Raw genomic sequence first — 26,614 nt, 5'->3', positions numbered from 1 at the left:
AAAAAATGCCTGGCTTGAGTTACAAGGTTTTGGGTGTGAAAAGACAGAATCTGGTACAGACTAAAGGGAAATGCAGATGGTGAAGTAGGAGAGCCGGAGCTTACGTTCCGCCACAAAAACAAAATGGGCATAAGAGAGAGTGACTATCTTACAATAAACTACAGCCTCAATAACACTTCAGAAGTAACCAAACAGCAAAAAGAGTAAACACGGAAATTCAGTAAAGGAAGTACACTTTTAAAGAGATTAAGTAGAATGCAGAACTAGCCTAAATGTCAATTTTAAATTCGAAGACTGTGTGTTCAGTGATGACATCTTACCCATGTGCAATGGTATACTGATTCTTAATCATCTTCATTTCATTATAAATAACTATGTGTTAAGCTGTTGTGTTACTTTGTCTCTAGGTGAAGGAATATTTTTAAGACCAGCAGCAATAGCAAGGGCTATGGATTCAGAAATTAAAAGTACTCTAAAGTCTATATAAGCTTTCCCGAGCTTCAGAATTATATTTAAAACCCCCACTGGTCATCTTCCAGGAATCCCTTGGGCACCTCTGACTTAATATGTCCTAAACTGAACTCTGTAACTTGTTCAATGTCCCATTTCTTCATCTCAAGTAACAATTCCACCATCCACTCAGACTCGCAAGCTACAAACTTGGGAATATCTCTCTCCCTCTCTCACACACACACACACACACTTTTACCAAATACCTTACGCTTTGGTGATCTCTCTATAATCATTGTCATTTTTCTTCTTGATCATCAGTTTTCCTCTGGATCACAGCACTAGCTCTCTGGTTAATCTCTGAACACTGGTCTCTCATTCACCATTCCATGATGTTGCCCAAGTCATTTTCCTAAGAACAAACCTGAGCATAGTCACGATTTTGGGGGTTTTGGGGGGTTTTTTTTAGATTTTTTTGGCTGTGTCACACATCATGTGGGATCTTAGTTCCCTGTCCAGGGATCGAGCCCATACCCCCCCTGAATTGAAAGTGTGGAGTCTTAACCACTGGGCCACCAGGGAAGTACCCATAGGCACCTTTTGCTCTAAAAACTTTATTGCCTGCCCATTCCTACAAGTAAAACATTTCTTATCACACGTATTTATTTGTAAGTAATATAGATATACAACAATTCATTCATATACATGAAAGTGAAAGTCATGTCCGACTCTTTGTGACCCCATAGACTATACAGTCCATGGAATTCTCCAGGCCAGAATACAGGAGTGGGTGGCCTTTCCCTCCTCCAGGGGATCTTCCCAACCCAGGGATCAAACTCAGGTCTCCCCCATTGCAGGCGGATTCTTTACCAGCTGAGCCACAAGGGAAGCCTATTCATGTACATATTCATTTGTAAATAATATTGATATATAACTACTATATTAATATATTGTACACATAAGAAAATATAATATAAAAATTAGAAATTCAGAGGGCAAAAGATGCAACATACTTGATTTTATATTCTATTTATTAGTAGTAGATAAAATAATTCGCTATTATTAAGATGTTATTTAGTGAGAGTAATGTGGTTGACTATGTTTCATAATTTCTATAATGTTTTATCACTTTGTGATAAAGCAACTTAAAATCTGGTTCTAAGTACGCTTCATTTCAATATTTACTTTGATGGCTGTCAGAGCTGCTAAATACCTTTCATAAAGAGCCCCATATATAAATGGAGGACGTGTATCATTGGGTGAGCTTCTGAGATTATGATACTCATTTTTCAAAATCATTCACCAATTTGCAAGGACTTTTCACTAATGCTTATATTACTCATGTTATCGTCAATCTTTTTAAGTCCATTTATCCATTCCATGCAGGTGGATTCTTTACCGGCTGAGCTACCAGGGAAGCCCCCTAGATCCGTTAAGTTAGAGAATATACATAAATCCACTTAACCAAGCACACATAAAATGCTAATCAATTGCAGTTGCTTCGAGAGTTAGGAAGGAGTGTAGGGACACCCATTTAAGATTGTGGATCTCAACCCTTTACTCGGTATTCTTTGCACCTGATAAGCCCCTGTCTGACATTATAAACATGCAAGAGCACCACGTTAACTCATATGTTACTAAGTCCTTTCTCGTATTTTCAGATAGACACACAAGTTTTCACACTTCCTTCCCACACTTAGGTATATGAGCTCACATAATCCTAGTGTGTTCTCACCCCACTTTGGAGACCATTGGCCAAAGTATTGATCCAGATATCTCAGCTGGGCACCCCAGGCCTTTCCTAGTCTACCCCACTGATGTCACCCTTTCACACACCCTGGCCTTCAGCCATATTGAACTATTGAAGCTATCATCATCCTCTGATCGATCTCTGATCAGATCTTTGCTTTCACATTCCATCTCTGGAATACTCTGTCCACACACTCTGCCTTAACTACAAGCATCCTCACCTGGTGCTCTCAACTTCATTCTTCAGGACACACCCCAAATGTAAGCCCTTCTCTGATATTCCTCCTCACTATCCAGTGTTCTCTTAGCATTCTACTCATACCTTTAACACTCTTCAACCCAGACTATGCACACTCCATGTTTCCCTAGACTGCAAGTCCCTTGAGACTTACAGTAGACCATTTGGGTAACCACAGGCACCTAAATCAAAGGCTGCCCAGTAAATGGCATCTCAAAACTGTTTGTTGGATAAATTACAACTTAGTGAGATTTAAGCAACTTTCAAATTAGAACAGACAAAGAAGAGCAAATCTCTTTTGAAGGATCGAAAACCATAGAAAGAAGATTCTGAGAAGACACAAGGAATCGGTTGCCTATAATTCTCATGCTGATTGACCAAGTCATAGGCAGGACATGGGAGAATCAAAACAAAAATACAATTGGCAAGGTAGCCTTTAATAAATCAAAACAAACTTTCAAGTCAACAAAAATTGTCTTCCAAGGGATCCCAAAGTGATGATTCCACTGGCCCCCAGAAGTTCTACAGAGTTGTCATAGAAAATTAAACAGATTTCATTTCTTGGCCTCAGACTTTATCCTTTAAGAGATCATTGTGTGTGTGTGTGCTCAGTCACTGTGTTGCGTCTGACTCTGCGGCCCTATGGACCATAGCCCACCATGCTCTTCTGTCCATGGGATACTCCAGACAAGAATATTGGAGGGAGTTGCCATTTCCTCCTCCAGGGTATCTTCACCACCTAGGGATCGAACACACATCTCTTGCGTCTCCTGCATTGGCAGGTGGATTCTTTACCTCTAGCGCCACCTGGGAAGCCCTACGGGATCATCAGTAATCAACAGAGTAATTATGTCTGCTGCTGCCAAACTGTGCTGTGATCAAGTACTAATTACAGCTGATTCTTCTACAATTGTTCTATATCTGCTCTAATTTGTTCTAAGCTGCTGCTGCTGCTGCTAAGTCGCTTCAGTCGTGTCCGACTCTGTGCGACCCCATAGATGGCAGCCCACCAGGCTTCCCCTTCCCTGGGATTCTCCAGGCAAGAACACTGGAGTGGGTTGCCATTTCCTTCTCCAATGCATGAAAGTGAAAAGTGAAAGTGAAGTCACTCAGTCGTGTCCAACTCTCAGCGACCCCATGGACTGCAGCCTACCAGGCTCCTCCATCCATGGGATTTTCCAGGCAAGAGTACTGGAGTGGGGTGCCATTGCCTTCTCTGTTGTTCTAAGCAGCATATAGAAATTTACATGTCCAACTTATTTCTTTGTGTATGAGGTTTTTTCAATGTGGCATAAAGAGACATCTCTACTCCACAATGGCTTTGCATGAGCCAAGGTAACATTTTGTTCCTTTTGACGTACATTAAACATTAGTCTAGGGACTCCCCTGGTGGTCCAAGTGTTAAGACTCTGAGCTTCCACTGCAGGGGGCATGGGTTCAATCCCTGGTTGGGGACCTAAGACCCTACATGTTGCATGGTGAAGCCAAAACTAAATAAATAAATAAATAAAAATTTAAGAAAAAACATAGCTTATGATGTATACAACTATATATATTATATAATAAGCATATTTTCTCTCTGCCATTCTGTATTATCTTAAGGAGGCAGCAGTTTTTGCTAGCAGACATGGCTAGAAAATAGGACTTGGGTTAGTCATTTAAGTTCTTTACTTTCATATATAAATAATGATGCTTTTTAGCTAACTAACAAATATTTACTCATAAGAGCTCAAACAATACTTCTAAGGTAATATTGTTTTTTATTTCAACATTTATGCTGTATCTAGACACTAGAGTCATCACAAGGCAGTGATCCCTGTGAAGCTGCCATCTGTGCCACATTTACTGCTCATCTTGGTAAATGCTATTATATCTTGGTGATGAACACGTCCATCTCCGTTTTACATGCTGTCACTGAAACATTTATAACTAGTTTACTGCAGCATATCTCTTGAAGATATGATTTATACTTAAAGCAGTATACAGCTTAGCGAGGACTCAGAGTTAAAAATAAACAAGTTAAAATGAAAAGAATTTGAGAAAACAATTTAAAATATTAACTGATAAACTCTGTCCATTTTAATCTCCCACTTTAGATATTTGTGGAAATGTGTGATTGAAGCTTTCAGAATATAGCTTTAGGAAGATACCAGTGTTACATAAAAATATTTATTTGGGAACAGTTTTTTGAGAGGTTTAAAAAGGGATATCACTGATGAATGTAGACAGAGACAATATAAAATTGTTGTGATTCAGTGCCCAACAACATATTACAATATCCTATGTCTGTATTGCATTTTAGATCCTACAGCATTCATAAATAGTTTATCTTTTTTTTTTTAATTTATTTATTTGTCTGTATCAGGTCTTAGTTGCCGCACACAGGGTCTTTTGTTGTGGTGCAAGGGGCTTAGTTGCCCCACATGTGGGATCTTAGTTCCCCAACCAGGGATTGAACTCACATCCCTAGCATTGGAGGGTGGATTCTTAACCACTGGACCACCAGGGAAGTCCCATGCTTTATCTTTTTTAAGCACATGATGTGTTGGGAGATGTAGGAGGTAGGTTTAGTTGACAGGATTTCTGCTTTTTAGAGAAAGAAGCCCGAAAGCTTATTGAAAGCTATGATTTTATTTTTTCACATTGATGAGTGATTTTTTTTCCCCTTGCATATGGACTGATTTTTATTATCAGGGCTACATTTCAACATTCCCTTGAAGATAAAAACATTCTTTGTCAAGGTCTTAATTTAGTCACTCATAGGAGAAACAAGAGACAATTTGAAACTGCTAAAATATTTCTTTAGGATACATATTCATTCCTCAAGTAGAGAATAACCATCAAAGTCAACACAATTAGCAAATTTGCTTGTGTCAATGTAATCTTACTTTTAATGGCTGGTCTGTTCTCCAATGTATAATCAATATGCGAGATATTTCCCGGCTCTTGTGTGACAGAACAGTTTGCATGATCAATGCCTGGAAAGACTGACCTTGACTAAATCATAAGGTGACCCTGGCCAGCAGAGAGAGAGAATTTCTCTACATAATACTATTGTATCATAACAGCAATAATGATGTTTCTCCAAAGACTTCATCTACAACTGCCTCAAACTGGCAATCTACGCTCACCCTCTACTATAACTGACTTTTCAGTTTAATCTTATCCCTAACCCTCCTATGTAGAATGGGCCCCTATGTTAGATGTCATTCATGCTCCCCAAAATTTCCACTTTCCCATTCCTTCTGAGTACCTACTCCCTACGGTGTGTGCTCAGTCGCTTCAGTCATGTCCAACTCTTTGTGACCCTAGGGACTGTAGCCCCCGCCCCAGGCTCCTCAGTCCATAGGATTCTCCAGGCAAAAATACTGGAGTGGGTTGCTGTGCCCTCCTCCAGGGGATCTTCCCAACCCAGGATTTGAATCTGCATCTCCTGCATTGCAGGCAGATTCTTTACCCACCGAGCCACCTGGGAAGCCTACATACTCCCTGAAAGTTGGGTAAAGACCATGCCACTTCCTTTGACTGCATGAAATCATTTAATGTTTGGTGCACAGCTTTCCATATCCTCTTCCCTTGTCATTGTGCTTATGAAGATGGCACAGGAATGAAGCACATGAATGATGAGTCATCATGAGAGCTGCCCTGGACACTTTGCATTGAGCAGGGACTCAATTTTTGTTGTAGGAAGCCACTAAGACTTTAGTGGTGCTTATCACAGCAGCGTAATCTAACCCACCCTAACAGATGCAGCCTCTGAGCCTCTCAGTCCACCCTGATCATCCTTTATGTAACAGCCCACAGCTGCCTATGTGGCTGTCATACCAGTTATTGTTCAGTCACTCAGTCACGTCTGACTCTTTGTGATCCCATGGACTGCAGGACGCCAGGCTTCCCTGTCCTTCACCATCTCTCAGACCTTGCTCAAATTCATGTCCATGGAGTTGGTGATGCTATCTAACCATCTCAGCCTCTGCTGTGCCCTTCTCCTTTTGCCTTCAATCTTTCCCAGTGTCAGGGTCTTTTCCAATGAGTCAGCTCTTTGCATCAGGTGGTCAAAGTATTGGAGCTTTAGCATCAGTCCTTCCAATGAATATTCAGGGTTGATTTACTTTAGGATTGACTGGTTTGATCTCCTTGCAGTAGTCCAAGGGACTCTCAAGACTCTCAAGAGTCGTATCAGTAAATTGTGTTTATACATGAGTTGGCCCCAGTCCTTGTTGAAGGAAAGTCTCACAGAATAGTCTGGGAGCAGCCAGAGGTAGCTGGAACAATCATGCTGTTGAACCACACCCCAGCCACGTCCCTGAATTAGCACTGAGGGCTTTCCAACACAAATAATCATCTTGATTTATTACCAAGAAAGTATCAGCTTTATGAGAGGAGAGAGGAGTTTAATTTAGAATACACTGAAACTTCTAGGCTAGTGGGAAATTTAGTGGAAATGCCTAGCAAATAATTGGTAATCCAGAAATGGAGCTTGGAAACTGGTCAAGAATGTGGGCATAGATTCAGAAGTAATCTCCACACATTTGGAAGTGGAACATAAGATAGGAATAAAATTTCCAAGGGAAATGGCAGAAAGTGAGAAAAATAAAAAGCCAAGAAAAGAGTCTCAGGAAACAATAATATTGGGAGGGGTGGCAGAGAGAGGAGAGAAGGGAAATATGAGAACTATGATGACAATACCCATTCATTTTGAGAGCTAAGAATACATATCTTCATTAATAAATTCATTTCCATCTAAATTTCAAGGTTTTTAACAAGGATTAAAAATGTACTACTCTTTAACAATCCATTTACTCTCTCGGATATTAAAATAGATTACCCATCCGACAGGCAACTGGACATTATCTGTAATAAAAAGCAAAATGATTTTTTAATTCAATATCCCAGAACCCATTTATCAAGATTTAAAGTTCTGCAGAAGAAACAGAACTTTTAAATGCATATAATTTGCTGTGCATTGTAGTCGTTCATTTGTTTAACAATCTATTCTGCACATCTGGCCCATGCTAGGTGCTCTGGGTACAGAGCACAGACTTTCAGGCAGGGTGCCTCACCCTGAGCCCATGGCACACACTGCTCCCCTTGCTGGTACATTGGACTTTGTGCCAACTTTGCTCCTGCAAGGATCACCCCCAGAGCTAATTAGCTAACATTTGTCAAACCCTAGGTTTTTGTGTGGGGCTTCCCTGGTGGCTCAGTGGTAGATCCACCTGCCTATGCAGGAGACGCAGGTTTGATCCCCTGGTCAGGAAGATCCCCTGGAGGAAGACATGGCCACCCACTCCAGTATTACTGCCTGGAGAATCCCATGGACAGAGGAGCCTGGTGGGATGTAGTCCATGGGGTCACAAAGAGTCAGACATGACTGAGCATGCACATACAGGTTTGCGTGGCAGGACTATACTAGGTACTTTAAATGGGTTTTCTCATTTAATCTTCAAGATTGATTTGGATCATAGTTCTTTTACAGCTGTAGAGGCTTAAATATATTAAGGAACGTGCCTGAAGTCACAAAGTGATGAATCGGTGCAGTTAGGACTGAAAATAGGCTGGTCAATGCCAAAAGGGTGCTCTGAGCCTTGCTACTCAAAGTGTGGCCCTTACACCAGCAGCCCAGATGTTATCTGCCTACATGTGCTAAATCTCTCAGTCATGTCTGACTCTTTGCAACCCTATGGACTGTAGCCCACCAGGCTCCTCTGTCCATGGGATTTCCCAGGCAAGAATACTGGAGTGGGCTGCCATGCCCTTCTCCAGGGGATCTTCCTGACCCTGGGATCGAACCCGCATTTCTTATGTCTCCTGCATTGGCAGACGGGTTCTTTACCACTGGCACCACCTGGTAAGCCCCTGATGTTACCTAAGAGTTTGCAAAAATACAGGAACCCAGTTCCAACTTCAGACGCACGCAATCAGAATTTGGTTTTGACAAGGTGGTGATGCCTCTGCACATCACTTTGGGAAGCGCAATGCAAAGTCTATGCAGACTTCACTTTAATGGATGCTGGGGAGATGGGGACAGGATTTCCAATGAGTTGTAATTTGGGGAGAACAAAGGTATGTGTGTGTCCTCCAAGGTCAAAAGGAAGGATTCAGACAACAGGTTCCTGCAGTTTCAAGCACTGGCCATCAGCAAGGGTGGGGACCACTTCCAAAAGCGAGAGAGACCCAGCTGGGTCTTGAGGCCAGAACATTTTCTCAATTCATTTCATTAAAACTTGGTGCTGTTCCAAATGGACGCGCGCCCACCTCAATAATCTGGAGTTTGCGCCCGCAGCCTGGTATCCATTTTCCAAATAGAATCCAAGTATCAAGCGGCACCAACAAGCAGCAGATTTGAAACCTCAGTAGAACTTGCTATTATTGATTACACTGTTTATCATATAGTTCAGCTTAGAGTTGCCTAGTTTAATTAATAACGTTCAGGACAAAACTAGTTTGCTCCGCAGTATCTATTGTTCGCCAGGTAGGAGTATAAATCTTTGGCGTTAGGAAGTAGATGCAAGGCGGCTGGTAGGCCCCCAGTTACAGGCACAGACTTCGGGGTGCGGCATCGCCTCTTAAGCCGCCCTTCGGAGCCGCGCCGGTCTCCGCCCTCTTGGGTGCGGCCCAAAGCTCTGCGCATTTGACCCGCTGCCACTTTATTCCTTGTCACCAACTCACCCTAGCTTCCTAGAGCCCTAACCCTCAAGCCACCTTCCAACTGACAAGCCGGCGGGTGGCCTCCGACCTGCCCAGGGCCTCTAGGGGACGGCGGTCCCCAACTGCACCCTGCACCCCGGGAAGGGGTGGCCCAGGCCGGGGTGCCCCTGGTGGCCCCGCAGGCGGCCGCAGTGGCAGACGGCAAGTCACGTGTGGCGGTGGGGGCGGAGCGCGGCCGCCCGGGTGGGTGGAGGAAACAAAGCCCCCAGCTGTCAGCAGAGGAAGGAGGCGACAGCGCCGGAGCAGGTGAGTCAAGTGCATTTAAAGCGGTACCGCCCTGGCGCACCCCGACACCCCCAGTCTTGGCTCAGTCCCTCCCAGGCCGGGCGCTAGCCGCGCATCCTCCCGCCGCCGGGGGACTGCAGTCCGCCCGTTGCGCAGCCTGCGGGACCCGGGGTCTCTGAGCCAGGCAAGAAGTTGTGCCCGGGTCGGCGTCGCGCCCCCTAGGTATGCACCGGCGCTCTCCCGCGGGCCACATCCCTCCTTCGGGGTCCCAGAGCCTCGCACCCCGGAAAAGGGGGGTGAATCAGGGCTGCCACGCTGGCAGAGGCAAAGTGGATCGGCTCGAGGCTGATGGCCGGGCTGGCTAGGACAGGGACACTTGGCGCTGGTGAAGGAGGGGGTCTTGGGAGTGCGCGCCCGGAGCGCGCGGACCTCTAGGCGCCAGAGTTGGGGAGCAGGGACCGAGAACTAGGGGCGCTGGCAGGGACTGCGCGCTACGGAGCAGACCAGGAAGTGGAGCGCGCGGGGTCTCGCCCGCTGGGGACCAAACACTAGACCCTCAGCCCAGCTGCCGCCCGCCACCCCCACCCCCCGCGGGGCTTCTCCTCCCACAGAGACCAGCCCCACCTCTCTCCACTCCCACTCCGGCTCCCGCGGGGGTTCCCGGGCCCCCAGGATGCGGGAACTGGATGGATGCGAAAGAGAGCGGGTTATTATTATGATCCCAAGAGGTTTTCTGCAAGGAGCACCCTGAGCGCAAGGCGGGGGCTACTCAGCGACTCCTCACTGTGTTTGCTTAAGAAATTCTTCAGTCCACTCGTCGAAGGGCTGGGCCGTGACCAGAAATCCCACAAAGAGCGGGCAGGGGGGGTGGCACAGAAAGACCCTTCCCTCTGAAGCCGCAGTGCTCGGTCACGCAGACTTTCAGACCCCGAAAGGGCCAGTGGACTCGGTCACCCCCTTGAGTCACTTGGCCAGTCCCGTGCCAAGAGCCGCCCAGTGCAGAGAGAGGGCAGAGCTGTAACCTCGGAGGCAGGGGAGCTGCCGTTTGATCAGGAGGAGTCTTTGTCTTAACCCCCGGTCCCCTTCTGCTAGTCCTCGCCGGGTCAGCAGCGCGTAGAGTAATTAATATTCCGAGCATTAGCCGTCCCTTCTCCCCGGCGCCAGCCAACGCTTCTGTCCCCTCCCTGCGGGCTTTCTCCATCACTTGCGCACGTCTTCTCCTTCTCCAAAAACATGGAACGTGGTCCAGACTCGCCAGGCAAGAGGCGGTCACTAAGCGCACTATAGCGCAGTCACGTAAGACCAAGGGTTAAGTGTTCAAACCTGCACCCGCCCGCCAGCGAGGAGACGGAAGAACTTTCTTGATTAGCATAGTATCTGCCCTGCGGCCGCACTGCGAGGCGGCCGGTCGGTCCCAGCGAGGTGAAGCGTGCAGTCGCGTCTCGATTGAGGTTTGACTCAGCAGTACCTGCTTCTAATCCGAAGGACCCGAGCCTTCCAGCTTTGCCGAACAAGACACTGTGGAATGAAACAGAACAGAGATCAAAAGGTAACAGAAAGAACAACAGCGTTTGAGATACTTCGCTGAAGCGCCAAATTTAGCTAAGTTTTTAGCAAGGAGCAGGGAGGGGGTGCTTGTCTGTCCAGCGTCACTTCTAGAAATGCTCCTTGGTTTGCCAGCCTTCTTTGCTGCCAAATTGAGATACCAGTTAGGGACTGTTAGTAGATCAGCAAGATAGGAGGTTGGAGGAGTCCAGCAGGTGGTCGTTAGGTAAGAGTAACTGACAGGTTTCACTTGCATAGGAAGACCAATGCTTCCAAATTTTGTGCTTGGGGAGCTCTGAAAAATCCTAATGTAAGTATCTCATCCTAACCCATTTAAATTAGACATTATGGACATGACAGCAAGGCACCGGTTTGGGGTTTGTTGTTATTGATGTGTTGTGTGTGTGTGTCCACATGTGTTTATCTCCAAGTGATTCCATTGTGTAGCCAAACCTGAGAACCAGTGAGGCAAGGGCAGAGTTCAGTGACCAGCAGCTGGCAGACAAGATACCAGTTTAACTACCTGGCTGGGTGGGAGAAACCACGCTGAAACTGAGGGGCTACTGACAAGGAGGGGGGCAGTCTGTCATCTGGCAGCTTGGCTAGCGGTGGTACCTGCCACATCATTTTTCACCCTCTTAACCCAGAGTCTGGTTCTTACTGGAAAGATTGAAGTTCACTGTCAGTGCCTGGTTTGTGCACGGTTGTTAAGGATACGGTAGAAACTTCATTCCAGCAGTGATTCACGAGTAGCAGGCAGTGGGGAAACCCAGCAGAAACTAACTCTGAGCAGCTTCGTGAGTCAGCAGGCTGTATACTCCAAGTCAGAGCCCAGAGTAGGAAATAGTTACATCCAGTAGCTTATTGACACGCACTATTCCACTCCTTCGAAAGCTCATTTGAATATCTGATCAGGATCTGTCTGCTTGTACCAGGCTCTCGATTTTCCACCACCTTATTCCACCTGCTTCCTATAATGCTGTCTTCTGTTAGAAGAGGAAACATATAGCCAACTAGATAGATGTCTTGTAATTTCCTTCGTGGGAGGCATAAAAAAAAATGTTGGCAAAGTGGTTTGGGTTATTTCAATTATGCAAATTAGAGAGGATGAATTTGCAGTACATACATTTTGAATACAAAAAAATCAAATAACTGATGACACATTCAGGGGTAAATTAAAGGGTCTGTTTAAATAGAAATGATTACATCTAACATTTTATGTTATGTTAGATTATGTTAGATTTTATGTTACTATCCCAAAATTTCTTGTTTTAAAAAGAATCATCTTCAAGGCATGATCCTAGTAAGATAGCCTATTTAAAGATGTATGCAGTTTATGAAATACTTATTTTTATTACTATTAACTTCAATTTTTATACGTCTCTTTTCCTTATTATTCTTTATATCATATCATCATAACTCTCTTGCCTAAACGTTTTCTTCCCCATTCTCAGTTTCTTTATGGGGGAACAACCATGCCTAGCACATAGCAAGCATTCAATATCATCAGCTATTGAACTTTTTTTGACCCTATGTACCCTGCTTGGTATTCTATTAACTGGAAGGGGCCTTTAATGTCTACAACTCCTATAGCACAGAACGCAGACCTTTTGTAAGTATTCATACTGAACATTATCAGAAGGTGCGGAAGATATTTTTAAGCAAAGCATCCTGAGTACATTCATTTTTATTTTTTTTCCAAGACAGATATCCTGGATATGTAGGAGCGAAAGTTCTGTTACAGTTCTTAAGAACCATAAGATGGTAGCACTTTGTTCACTTACATCTTTATATAAAGCAATTTCACATCAGGACTTCCCTAGTGACCCAGTGGTTAAGACTGTGCTTCCACTACAGGGGGCATGAGTCTGATCCATGGTCGAGGAACTAAGATCCCTCATGCCCCATGGTATGGCCAAAAACTGAAAATAAAATTAGCGTCCTGAGCATAACTAATAATTGTCCTATTACTTAACTATACTCTCATGGATCAAAGATTCACTTCACAAAAGTTTCACTCTCTACCACTTATTATCAGAAAACACACACACACACACATTTAACTATGTGGATGCCAAAAGGAACTAATTAAGTTAGGAGAGTTATTTCAGAGTAGGATAAATGGTAGGTTAATAGTTAGACAGCTTTAATAAAACTTTGTAGGCTTCCACCTACATTAAAAATAGCACAAAAACATCTATATAGCCAGAATATTTAAAAGTGGAAATTTGGGTGTATTCCTTGCTGGATGCAAAATAAATGTTAATCAGAATTTCCAGAGGTCAGATGACATAAATGCACCCATTCTCATTTCAGTGTAGTGGAGAAAAGTCACTGAGAATACACTTCTGTTATTTCAGCTCCTTTGGGGGAAGCTGTAAGATACTGAAAGGCTGAAATACAATCTAGAAAAATGAAACTAATCCAGATTAATCAGAAACTGTTCATCAGAGGATGCTAAAAACCTAGCTCTGTGATAGTCACAAGTAGGCCAAAGAGGGCGAGGTGCAAAGAAAGGGTGTCACCTCAACTTTAGAAGCTCTGAAGTTTTTGAGAACAGATGAGAACCACCCAGTCTTATTATCTTAAATATACACAGCCCATTGATCTTATTAACCTAAACACAACTGGGTAGATAATTTTCCCATGGGCCAAACAGCACAGGTTGTTAAATGATCTGGCAAAGTGGGGAGAAACCTGGAATCCTGATTTCTTTACCAGGGTCTATTCTATCACCCTGCTGTTTCTTGACTAGGGTTTTTTGTTTCGTTTTAATATTTATTTGGCTGCACCAGGTCTTAGTTGCAGCACACAGGATCTTTAGTTGTGGCTTGCAAACTCTTAGTTGAGGCGTGTGGGATCTAGTTCCCTGACCAGGGATTGAACCCAGGCGCCCTGCATTGGAAGCACAGAGTCTTCCACTGGACCACCGGGAAGTCCCTTGACTAGGTTTTGATGTAATCTTGCCTGGAGGTTCTGGGTAGGTAAGCTCAGTTCTAATTATCTCCTCCCTCCTGGAAAAGGGGGAAACTCTTCACATACATCATGCTCTCATTTATTTTCAAATTATCCACCTTTGGCCTAGGCCAACCTGAAACAGTTGGAGCCATCGTTGGCTTCTTATCCAGATAAGCAAAGAATTTTTAACTTGTATGGTGGTGGTAGTGGTTTAGTTCCCAAATCATGTCCAACTCTTTTCGACCCCATGGACTGTAGCCCACCAGGCTCCTCTGTCCATGGGATTTTCCAGGCAAGAATATGGAATGGGTTACCATTTCCTTCTCCATTTAACTTGTATAAGGGCCCTTAAATGTTAGTCACATCATCCAGCAAATGTTAAATGCACTGGGACTTCCCTGGTGGTCCAGTGGCTAAGACTCCAAGCTCCCAACGCAAGGGGCCAGGGTTCAATCCCTAGTCAGGAAGCTAGATCCCGCATGCCACTACTAAAGATCCCATATGCCACAATGAAAATCGAAGATTCCATGAGGCTCAGCAGAGACCTAGCACAGCCAAATCAATGAACATTAAAGAAAAACTAATATCACTCCAAAACATATTTTTAAAAATTAAATGCCCTGTACAGCATCTTTACTAAATAGTCCTTTACCTGGTGCTTCCGTGTCTTCCTGGGCCACATTCCATTCCCAGGAGGCTCTGAGCAGCGTTCACCTCCTGGAGACTGCAAAGAACAAATCCAATTCTTTCACATGTTCACCTGCAACCATCTTAAGTGTTTAAAGTGAATGTAATTCTCCTTAATCAGGACAGTCTGGCTCTAGTATTTCAAATCCATTAATTGCATGAATTTGCTGCTCCAAATCTGCAAGCACAGATTTTAAGAGAAGTATTCCAAACTGTGGTTTGTTACACCAGAGCCTCACAGAATAGGATTACTGGTACACATGCTTCCAACAAGCCTGGTAATCGACACACTTCAGAAATGACTACTGACAAACTTCACGCAATGGCATTAAGCTTGAGTTGAAGCCCAAACTCGAACCATAGATCAGCAAATTCAATCAGGGACCAGCCAACTGTGACTCAGTGTCTCTTTTTATATGAATTAAGATCAGGTTTTGTATTTTTTTAAGGATTGAAAATGTAGCAAGAGAAGAAAAATAGTTGTGGAACCTTGAAAATTACATGAAATTCAAATGTAAGTGTCCACAATAGTTTTGTTAGATGACAGTCATGCTTGGTCACTTAGATCTTGTCTATAGCTGCTTTTGTGCCTTTGCAGCAGAGTAGAATAGTTGCGCTGAAGACTATAAGGGCCACACAGCCTAAAATACTTACTGAGTATTTACAGACAAAGTTTGCAGACCTTGGGTTTATTCCAACTCGATATACTTCCATTTTAAATGAGGATTTGCTCACTGAAAACCTTAGTATTTTTTCAGCATTTTATCTCCTTTCAGTTCAGTTCAGTTCAGTCGCTCAGTCGTGTCCGACTCTTTGTGACCCCATGAATCGCAGCACGCCAGGCCTCCTTGTCCATCACCAACTCCTGGAGTTTACCCAAACCCATGTCCATCGAGTCAGTGATGCCATCCAACCATCTCATCCTCTGTCGTCCCTTCTCCTCCTGCCCCCAATCCTTCCCAGCATCAGGGTCTTTTCCAGTGAGTCAACTCTTTGCATGAGGTGGCCAAAGTATGGCAGTTTCAGCTTCAACATCAGTCCTTCCAATGAACACTCAGGACTGATCTCCTTTAGGATGGACTGGTTGGATCTCCTTGCAGTCCAAGGGACTCTCAAGAGTCTTCTCCAGCACCACAGTTCAAAAGCATCAATTCCCAAAGAAGGTGAAAAAAATTGTTTCCAAGCATAGGTCAGCTAATCTCTATAGACAGTTTAGTGAAGCAGTGATAGGTTTTATTGTCTCAGGCTCCAAAATCACTGTGCATGGTGACAACAGCCATGAAATTAAAAGACACTTGCTCCTTGGAAGGAAAGCTATGGCAAACCTAGACAGCGTATTGAAAAGCAGAGACATCGGTTTGCTGACAAAGGTCCATATAGTCAAAACTATGATTTTTCCGTAGTCATGTACAGATGTGAGAGCTAGACCATAAAGAAGGCTGAGTGCTGAAGAACTGATGCTTTTGAATGGTGATGCTAGAGAAGACTCTTGAGAGTCTCTTGGACAACAAGGAGATCAAACCAGTCAATCCTAAAGGAAATCAACCCTGAAAATTCATTGCAAGGACTGTTGCTGAAGCTGGCTCCAGCTCCAATACTTGAACCACTTGACTTAAAGACCCTGATGCTGAGAAAGATTGAAGGCAAAAGAAGAGGGTGGAAGAGGATGAGATGATTAGTTAGCATCACCAACTCAGTGGATGTGAATCTGAGCAAACTCTGGGAGATGATGGAGGACAGAAGAGGCAGAGGACAGAGGATCCCATCCATGGGATCACAAAGAGTCAGACATGACTTATCAACTGACCAATGAACAATTCCCCTACTGAGGATATTTTCAGAAGCAGGATATTTCTAAAAAAGGAATTTTAGTGACATGGTCAACCATAAAACTTCTGAACCTAAACAGTCCAAACAGTGAAATACTAACTTAGATTGAGCTGTCACTGTTTCCAGAGGTCTAGCAAATGGGAACATACACCCTTGACAGCAAGGCCATGGTCACACTTGCTTCAGCTCTTTAGTCATAGAAACTTTCTGTTATGCCATCCTATGAGGGCATTTCCAGTCTTACTTGTTTCAGTATATGAATGCATAATTTGAGGATCTATTCAGATTTTGACATTTTTCATTGGCTGTCACTTCATACACTTAAAACTTGATGCAGAAACTTGCTTCTTTGGCAAATTGCACCACTATTTGGAAGTATACACTTAAGATATTAATAAATTGCTTGCTACTTACCAAGGCAATGGTCATTAGAGAATAAGCAAATATACATATAATTGGGCTTCCCTGGTGGCTCAGACAGTAAAGAATCTGCCAGCAATGCAGGAGATGCAGGTTTGATCCCAGAGTCAGGAAGATCCCCTAGAGAAGAGAATGCCTACCCCCTCCAGTACTTTTGCCTGGTGGGCTACAATCCTTGGGGTTGCAAAGAGTTGGACATGACTGAGGGACTAACACTTCACTTCCACTTCGTACAGATAATCACTTATATCACCAAAGACTGACAGTATGCTGGGAACAATTTAGTTTGAAATTTCCAAATTGAAAAATAGATCAGATTAGGATCCAGAAATTCAAATTATATGCCTTCTTCTCAAAGTTGAATAGATTACTCCTGAGTCCAGATGAAATATTTGAAAGGACAACTGTGTTGATAGGGACTTGTTGTAATTTTTTACTGTAAACGTTGCTTCTCATAAAATTTCCTTCAGTTAAGAGAACTTCCTCTTTCTGATGACTTGTTCATGCCACAGACCATTTCCAAGTGAGTTTCACTTAGATTACTAGAGCAATTTTAAGGGTTATGTATAACTCTTGTCTTCTTCATCTCTTCCAGAATCAGAACACTTGAAATTTAGAGATAAAAAATCAAACACTGCACTATAAATAATGTGTATTTTGAGGTATCTGAAATCAGCTAAATCATTTCTAAAAACAAAAACAAATTGTAAATGTATTTAATCCCATCCTAGGACTATGGGTAGTAACGGCTTGTTGATAACTAACTTCCAAGGTAACATAACACATTAGTGTTCCTAATGGAATAATCAGGGAAGAGGAGGAGGGGACAATGGAAGATATTAATAGATTGTATAACTCCTATGCTGACTGGGTGAGGAACTAGTTCAAGTGAAATTAGCTTTCCTACCTTATCATAATTTAGCTTTCACTAAATTTTTTTTCACTAAATACATTTTGTTTGATAAGTGTCTGCCATACATATATATATATAAGGGCTTCCCAAGTAGTGCTAGTGGTAAAGAACCCACCTGCCAATGCAGGAGACATTGGAGACTTGGGTTCTATCCCTGGGTTGGGAAGATCCCCTGGAGAAGGGCATGGCAATCCACTCCAGTATTCTTGCCTGGAGAATCCCTTGGATAGAGGAGCCTGGCAGACGGCAGTCCATAGTGTCGCACAGAGTTGGCTACGACTGAAGCGGCTTAGCATGCATACATATATCACTAGTAGTTCTCTCCAAAGTAACTCCTAAAATTAGGAATTAATTGGTTACTGTACTTTTACCAGAATAGGGAATTCATAATTGTCAAATGCTTAAGCAGGGGCAAAACTGATACCTTGCCAGGGCTCTGTGGGGCTCCTGAGCCCAAGGCCTTTCTGTGTCCCCCATCTCTTTGATTATAGGAAGCAGCTTTCATTCAGCTTCCTTAACCTTCCCCGAGTTCAATGGGTGAATTCAAGTAGTTGTTAATTAGGGAAGGGAGGGGATGTGACACCAGGGAGAAACAGTCAAGGGCAGCCTTGGGGCAAGATCCTGTTTCCCCATCAATGGATACACACAATATGTTTGAGCTGTTTTGCAGATACCGAAACCCCTCCAGGTGGAGAAGTTAACAATTGATGATGGTATGCTGCCCATAAGCATATAGACCCCAGACCAGTTGGACCTGAAGTTTGCCAACTTATCTCACCACCAACCCATTAGAAGAATGTCTACAAGTTGATCACACCCTCTTTGAGCAATTACTATAAAACCTCCCACTATCTTCCCCAAGTTGGAACACATAGTTTTGAAGGCATTAGCTCACTGTGGCCCTCTTTGCCTGACAAAGCAATAGAGCTATTCTTCTCTACTTCACTAAAAACTATCTCCAAGATTCGATTTGGCACCAGTGTACAGAGAAGCTGAGCTTTCAGTATCAAAACACTCAAAAACATTCTGGTGATGGGCAGACCTTGGTTCTGACTTAGAGTTGATTATAAACATCATGGCAGGAATGACTGTTGGTATCTGAAGTCAGTAGAAGGGAAAATAAGAAGGAAAAAGCAACTGGAAAATAAGGCAATTTCTGGATTTTTTGGTAAAATTTTTGAGACTTTTTATTGGCTCTCATACATAAAAGTGAAATCAGAAGACTAAATTACCCTCTTTAAAAGCTAGTCAAGTCAGCTTTCAGCAACCAATAAGCAAGAGTGGCAAGAGTGCCTGCAACCACCTTACAGCTCCTTCCTTCAAAGATAATCTCAAATCCAATCAACCTGCCAAAATGTGGTGTATTAAGAATCACCTCTCGTGAGTCTAAGGAACCACTATTTTCACTTTCCCACTGAGCATCTCCAGAAGAAGAAAAGACAGGGAACTAGAAGCAAAACCTTCCTGCTTTGTGCCACCTAGTTCTTCCCCAGAAAGGAAGCTATTGATATAAGACTCCTGTTAGCTTAACTTCCAACTTACCCTATATCATAATTTTTTAAAGGGTGGTCTTCGGGGCACAAATCTCCCAAAAGAAGTTTCCATAAATCAAGGCAGTAATAGCCAAGTGCTCCAACGGGTACTGGCAAGTCCAGAAAGCAATTCCCTGTGCAGCTGGGATGTTTAAACAACACTGTCATTGGGTCTGTTAATTCTCCACCCCAGCATCTGCTCTCCTAGCACTTACATGTAAGTTAGAATCTAGGGTATGTTTTTAGCAATGGTTGCCAGATAAAATACAGGAACCCCAGTTAGGTCTGATTTTCAGATGAACAAGGTTGTTTTTTGTTTTTCGCCTAAGTATATCCCATATATTGCATGGGATATACTCATACTGAAAACATTAATATTTTATGTAAAATTCAGATTTAACTGGGTATCCCATCTTTTTGATGATGGTTGATTGAAGTTTTGTTTTATTTGTTTTCTCCTTTTTTTTTTTTTTTTTTTGCTAAATCTTACAATCCTACTTTTATCCCATAATCTCAGTATGATTAGCTTTCCTGGTCTGTAAAATATGTGATCTGCAACTATATTTCTGAGGATAATAAAACATCTGAGTTGCCTTCACCTAAAGAGAAAAATCAAGCCACTATCAGAAGTTTTGTGCACGTTTTGCTTACTTAAGAAGGGAAATAAAAAGTAAAGCCAGATCTAGAAAATTAGCAACTTTTTAATAATTTTATTTATTTATTTAATTTTTGGCTTTGCTGGATCTTCACTGCAGTGCTCGGGCTTCTCATTGCGGTGGCTTCTCTTGCTGCAGAGCCCCAGCTCTCGGTGCTTGAGCTTCAGTGGTTGCAGCATGCGGGGTAGAGCCCAGGCTCAGAAGCTGTGGCTCCTGGGTTTCGTTGTTCCTCGGCTTGTGGGGTCTTCCCAGACCAGGAATCAAACCCGTGTCCCCGGCATTAGTAGGTGAACTTGTACTCACTTTGCCACTAGGGAAGTCAGCAACATTTTTTATTTGTAAGATATATTAAGGTACTTTCTATTCTTTCACAAACCTCTTAATAGATACTTTAATAGATACATGGGGTAACGTGAAAAAACCCATCAGCCACATCCACAGGACACTGCTGGTCAAAGTTCACCCTCAGGTGATTCCAGGTGCTAAAGTGAGGTCCCAAGTCCTACATCATCAGCATCACCTGGGATATCTTGAAAGGCTAAAGTTTGAGAAGTCCTGAACTAAAGGATCCACTTTTTCACCATAAATTGGTCTTTATGTTTAATATCATGTTGCAGTAATCCTTAACAAACTGTATCTTTTAACACATTAGGAATAGTTTCCTTTGATCCAGTATCTTCAAGATAGGGAACTATTGTATTTCTATTTTATTCATATGAAAATCCTAAATAACCATTCCTAATATTGTTTTATAATGAGCATATGTAACAAAATAAGATAAATGTAAGTTTAAAAAAGTCTCTCACTAAAACTAATTCAACAACCTATTATAACATTCTGGGTTGTCTTTAAGAACCTACAAATCACCAGCAAATCTTTTTGTGCCTTTTTACTTCATATACTACAACTTACATAAGAATATTTAAGTTCAGTTTGGTGCTCTGTGATGAACTAGGGGGGTGAGATGGGGATAAGGTGAGAGGTAGGTTCCAGAGGGAGGGGATATATGTATACGTATTGCTGATTCACTTCCTTGTACAGTGAAACTAACACAACAGTATAAAACAATTATACGCCAATTAAAAAAATTTTTAAGAATATTTATATGCCAACACCATACATTCATAGTATCCCTAGGTTTCTCTAAAACTGAACAAAGGACATGTGGTTTGGGCCTATGGCAAATTCCAAACTACTCTTCTGAAAATCTAAGTTTTAAAAAGTAATTTAAAAGGTTTCATAGATCTTAATGCCTCTTGAGTTCAAAAACCTCCCTTTATATAGTTGCCTGCTTGTTTTTTACAAGTTACAGGGTTGTATGCTAGAAAGAATTCTGGAATTGGTGTGAGAACATCAGAAGGCCTGATGCGTACAACCAGTTCTGTGGCTGACCAAGTAGGTGATTTGGGAGACTTTAACATCCTTCATCACATCCCTCAAATTGAGTTTTCTCAGCTGTCAGATAGAGTGGAGTCTGAAACTGTCTCGCAAGATTCTTATAAGAATCTTGAAAGGTATCTTATTTTTAAGATATCTTAAGGTACTTTCTATTCTTTCACAGACCTTACCAATTTAACAGGTAAATTGTTAGCTCAAGTAGAGTAATGGGAAAAACCCATCAACCATGTCCACAGGACACTGATGATTAAAGTTCAATCTCAGGTGGTCCCAGGGATGCCTTGTTGGTCAAGTGAGGGCCAAGACCTGTAGCATTAGCATCACCTGGTATGTGTGTTTACCCCAGATAATATGTGGGGGGAGGGCCTTTGTGATGACTGTGTTGTGTACAGCAGTGTGGTCTTAAGATTTGTTTTGTGTCTTGCTTCAGCTAGGGCTGGCAGTTGACTGAAGATTACATGATGTGGTTTCTCGCAACATGCCTGATTTGGAATAAAGTGAAAGTCGCTCAGTCGTGTCCGACTCTTTGCGACTCCATGGACTATACAGTCCGTGGAATTTTCCAGGCCAGAATACTGGAGTGGGTAGCCATTCTCTTCTCCAGGGGATCTTCCCAACCCAGGGATTGAACCCAGGTCTCCCGCATTGTGGGCAGATTTACCCGCTGAGCCACAAGGGAAGCCCATTTGATTTGGAACAAAGATGACAGTAATTTTAACAATCCCGTCCTCGGAGCCATTGCACACACATCTCATAGACATGCAACCTGAGGCTCTATGACCTCGGCAACCATAACTCTCCCCTCTGTACCTCAGAAACTGAAAGTTTTCCTCCTGGTTGGGGTCAGCAGTGTGTCCTGGGGGCACCGAACAATGAATTCCTCAGCAGCTTACCACTCAGGGCTCTGTGAAATCAAATGATCCGAGGCTTTTTCCTGCTTGAATTCTATACAATCCTCTTGCACTTTTTCCCAGGAAAAATGTATTAATGGGTTATAAAAAACATGCTTTAATATTTTTAATTAGTTTTTTAAATAAAATATTATTCCTTCAAAAACATGTTTTTATGTCACTATTAGCACATTCATTCTATAATTGTGGTTATCAGTTATTAAATAGCTCTGTATCTGAAACAATCACATAATCCCAGATAGAAAGAAGCTTCATGGTCATTTTGTTAAGACACCCCAGGGCAGAGTTCTCCCCTCTACCCAGCCCATGGAGGAGAAATTCAGTTGTTTTGTTGTTTTAATAAATTCATTGCTGACAGTTTGAAAAAGATGAGGGAGGGGCGTGAGGGGAAACACTCCTCATCTAACCACCTTCATGCAACTCTCGTGAATCTATTTGTATGTTTGCATGGAGCTCTTATTGTCTGTATTTGCATTCAACAATATTTCGCATAAAAATTTCCCTTAGCATGTTGAATGCTGTTTCCCATACTCAACAGTGTTTCTAGCTTCAATATCTGCACTGCTCTGTTCCTAGGATGACAGTCATTTATGCTTAGCCTTTGTCTTAGCTCAGCTGTTAATCCTTTTAGGGCCCCACCCCTCCAAGTATGCTCCACGGACCAGTGAAACATTTTATAAGTGCCCAAGCTCAGGCTCCACCCCTGACATTCTCCATCAGAATCTGTCCTTTAATGAGATCCACAGGTGTCGGTTGTTATGAGTAAGCCTTGTTCAGGAAGGCCTTCCCTAATCTCCTAACCACCCCTTCCCACCGGCCCGCCCATCCAGGATAGGGTAGGATAGGTGGATCCTTCTGATTGCCTTTTCATTCCCCCTAAACCCCACCCCTATCTCTGGTTGGAGATGGTGGTGGACTTGTAGTCATCTCCAGTCCCTGGGTCCTTGAGCAGCTCTTGATACGTAAGAGCTTTCTCTTTGGAATTTTCATCGTTTTCCAGCCCCCTTGCTTTCATAGATGAAGAAATGCAGAAGACAAGTTTTCTTCCTGCTGGGAAACGGGGTGCTCAGGTAGGACTCTCTTGGACATTGGCCTGCAGTTCGGAGGTTCCCATTCTGTTCAGTTTGTTTCTGTTGCAAGTTTTTATGACGGAAAACTCATGGGGCGGGTGATGCTTCTCTGCAAGTACTTTCTAAAAGTCTACTGCTGGAACATTTTTTGCCTAAAATGTTGGTACCTTTTAAACACCAACATCTCTGAGAGGAACGGTGCTTTACACTCGGTGTGAAGGTGGAGCAGCCAGCAGGTTTGGGTCAGTGTTTAGAGAGAGACAGAAATAGTGATTATCTGCTGGGAGGAGATACGAAACACTTGCAGGTGATGTGCTGTGTGTGTGTGCGCTAAGTCGCTTGAGTCATGCTTGACTCTCTGCAACCCTGTGGACCATAGCCCGCCAGGCTCCTCTGTCCATGGGATTTTCGAGCAAGAATACTGGAGTGGGTTGCCATTTCCTTCTCCAGGGGACCTTCCCAACCCTGGGATCGAACCCGTATCTCTTATGTCTCCTGCGTTGGCAAGCGTATTCTTTACCACCAGCGCCATCTGGGAAGCCCACAGTAGGTGCTAGGAAAGACAAATAGTGGAACACTGCAAAGCTACTTCTGATTCTGACTAGTGTTAACAATAGTTTTGTCTTGACTCATACCACTGGTCATTTTTCCATTTAAAAAACATACACATTTTTTGGATCTGTAAGAATCTCAGGATGGGGCTTCCCTGGTGGCCCAGGGGTTAAGACTCTGCGCTTCCACTGCGGCAGGGGTTGGGGGTGGGGGGTTCTATCCCTGGTCAGGGAACTAGTTACGCATACTACAAGGTGTGGCCAAAAAAAAAAACCTCAGGATGGACTTTTCTCCCCCATCCTGCATCTCATCTGTGACAAATTTCATCCACCTGCTACTGATTTTTCTTTTCAAATGTGTGTGTTTAACTTGTAGACAAAGTGCAGGTGCATTGATACTGATGCTTTTAAACTCACCTTAAAACTAAGCAACACCTGAATCACAGGGAGCTTTCACTGTATTCATGAACCACCAAGTCTTTTCACTGTGGAAGGAGTGTTTTGTGATCTCGGGGATGAGCAATCTGCTGGAGGGAGGCTGAGCCCTGGAGGCTGCTGTTTTGAAGTCGCGGGAGACTGATTAAGGCTTTGGAATCAGATTGTACCCAGAAACAAGAAACATCTGTCCTGCAGGGCTATTGTTCCTCATATCTGAAAAGAACAAGAGGCTCCTGGTACTGCTTACCAACAGCTCTTACAATTAGCTACACAGATCACAAGAGTATAATTATATTCAAGAGCGTGTGACTCCCAGTCCCCCAGCCCCAGGAGTCTACCACTATACTTCCCCGTCACCATGGACACCAACTGCAGAGGAATCCTAAGTCTAAGTCAGGTCTATCCCTTGGGGAAGTGTGTACAAGGTTGTCTCTCTGTCCTAAACTGTTTATCTGAGTGTCTGTGATACTATTCGTGGTAGTTTGCCCAGACTTTGGACCTTGGGTGGAGTTTGCAAGTCATTTGACGCCTGCAGAGTGTACCCTGTTGAGCAACCTGACGCAGGTGAGCCGTGCGGGATGACTAGAACAATTGTGTGTTCTACATGCTGTGACATCAAGCTTAAGTCCATTTGAGTCATACTTTCCTGTGGGGGTTGTGGCCCATCCCTGTGGAGATTTTTTAACAATATATTCTTGGGAGGCTTAGGGGTGTTCTAAGTGTTGCTCTTAGAATCTGAAAGCATTTTTGTGGTTTGTTTTTCACATTTGGGGTGTTTGTTTTAAAAAGTTAAAAAAAAAACCTTACTAACCTTGGACATTTCTATATTAATAATTTTGTAGGAATTTGGTTGAGTTTTATGCCTTGATTTCTCCATCGGGAAAAACTATGCAGATGTTTGTTACTAATGCTCATGAGTAGAGGTTCTAGAGACGAAAACGTTAAAAGAGTCAGTTAAAATTATTCCAGATGTGAAGAGTTGGAGAGATGATAGAGTCTGCAGCAACATCTCCCAAAACATTCAAAAGAAAAGTAAATGAGTTAAGACAAAAAAAAAAAAAAAACGTGGAAGTGAAAGTGTTAGTTGCTCAGTCGTGTCCGACTCTTTGCAACCCCATGGACTGTACCCCACCAGGATCTTCTGTCCTTGGGATTCTCCAGGAAGAATACTGGAGTGGGTAGACATGCCCTTCTCTAGGGGATATTCCCTACCCAGGGATCAAAGCCGGGTCTCCTGCATTGCAGGCAGATTCTTTACCATCTGAGCCACCAGGCAAAAAAAAATAGTTGTCTCTAATTAGCCTCCTATTCGAATAAGGATCTTCTCTTAAAACTCTGCAAGTTAGGCATAACTTCGTCCTTATTGTTTTTATTAATAATAAGTCATTCTATTTTTAAATTTTTATTTATTTATCTACTTCTGGGCAAGCATTGGGTCTTTGTTGCTGCGTGCAGGTTTTCTCTAGTCTCAGTGAGCAGGAGTTACTCTCTAGTTGCAGCACTCAGGCTTCTCTCGTTGTGGAGCACGGGCTCTAGGCACATGGGCTTCAGTTACTGTGGCTCCCAGGCTTAGTTGCCCTGTGGCCTGTAGAATCCTCCCAAATCAGAAATCGAACCTGTGTCCCCTGCTTTGGCAGGCAAACACCCAACTAATGGACCACCAGAGAAGTCCCAATGATCAGTCATGTGAAACATTATCCAGGGAGCGGTTCTCATCCCAGTTCTGCTCAAAGAGTGATTGAAACAATTCCGCTCACCTGTGGCCCCTACTCATCAATAAAGCAGGGGTTTTTATTTTTAGCTTATCCTTTTCCCACAAGACATCCTAGTGCACTGAAAACTGGTTGTTAATCCAGCTTTCTCAGAATAAAGTACAACAGAAAAGGCACTGAGAACTGTGTTTCTCCTCCTCTGGAGAATTCATACATTCTTTAAAACATGAGGAAAATATATAGTTTTGATAACCCACTAGCACATCAAATTAATTGAGTTAGATTGTAACAGACAGAAGCGGTGATAAGATTCACACTTCCACTTAATATGTGGAGAATGCCATTGCTGCTGGTCAAAATAGGAAAGCAGAGGGATTTCTAGCAGAGCAGATGCATTTTATAAAGGATGCACTCAGAAACCCTTCTCTGCTCACTTTCCCCTGTGCCCGTGGTTGGCACTGAGTCATCTCTCACCACCAATCAGCTTGGGCTGAGATGCAGAGATGTCATATACTGCATCCTGTTAGACAGAAGTGAAGACATGGGAAAAGCAGAACCTCTGACCCGGTCCAGCAGTGAGTTGTACTGTGCTGCCCACACATACAGTACAGGCAAGACAA

The 26,614-nt window shown here is 43.1% G+C and overlaps 1 protein-coding gene and 1 long non-coding RNA gene across 9 annotated transcripts in view; both read left to right on the top strand.

Moving 5' to 3' along the window:
- MAPRE2 (microtubule associated protein RP/EB family member 2) overlaps window positions 1-26,614 on the top strand; it is a 208,534-nt gene that overhangs the window by 26,486 nt on the left and 155,434 nt on the right. For 2 of the 8 annotated variants that reach the window (XM_081562452.1, XM_081562460.1), the window contains exons 1-2: window positions 9,366-9,394; window positions 10,859-10,922. The exons of 2 other annotated variants lie outside the window; for them this stretch is intronic. In XM_081562452.1, the coding sequence (XP_081418578.1) occupies window positions 10,899-10,922 (24 nt within the window). In that variant the 5' untranslated portion in view covers window positions 9,366-9,394; window positions 10,859-10,898. Of the gene's footprint in view, window positions 1-9,365; window positions 9,596-10,858; window positions 10,923-26,614 lie in introns of those variants that run through there. 4 more of the 8 variants (XM_081562453.1, XM_081562456.1, XM_081562454.1 and 1 more) reach the window with 2 other exon arrangements.
- LOC145534607 (uncharacterized) lies at window positions 11,296-25,346 on the top strand. Its single transcript, XR_014074795.1, has 2 exons — window positions 11,296-17,778; window positions 23,721-25,346. It is a non-coding gene; the product is annotated as an uncharacterized LOC145534607 (long non-coding RNA).

This window comes from Giraffa tippelskirchi, chromosome 14 (genome assembly GCF_054371585.1).
Source record: "Giraffa tippelskirchi isolate mGirTip1 chromosome 14, T2T-mGirTip1v1.2.pri, whole genome shotgun sequence".
In the NCBI taxonomy this organism is placed as follows: Eukaryota; Metazoa; Chordata; class Mammalia; order Artiodactyla; family Giraffidae; genus Giraffa; species Giraffa tippelskirchi.
This window is presented reverse-complemented; position numbering and strand designations above follow the sequence as displayed.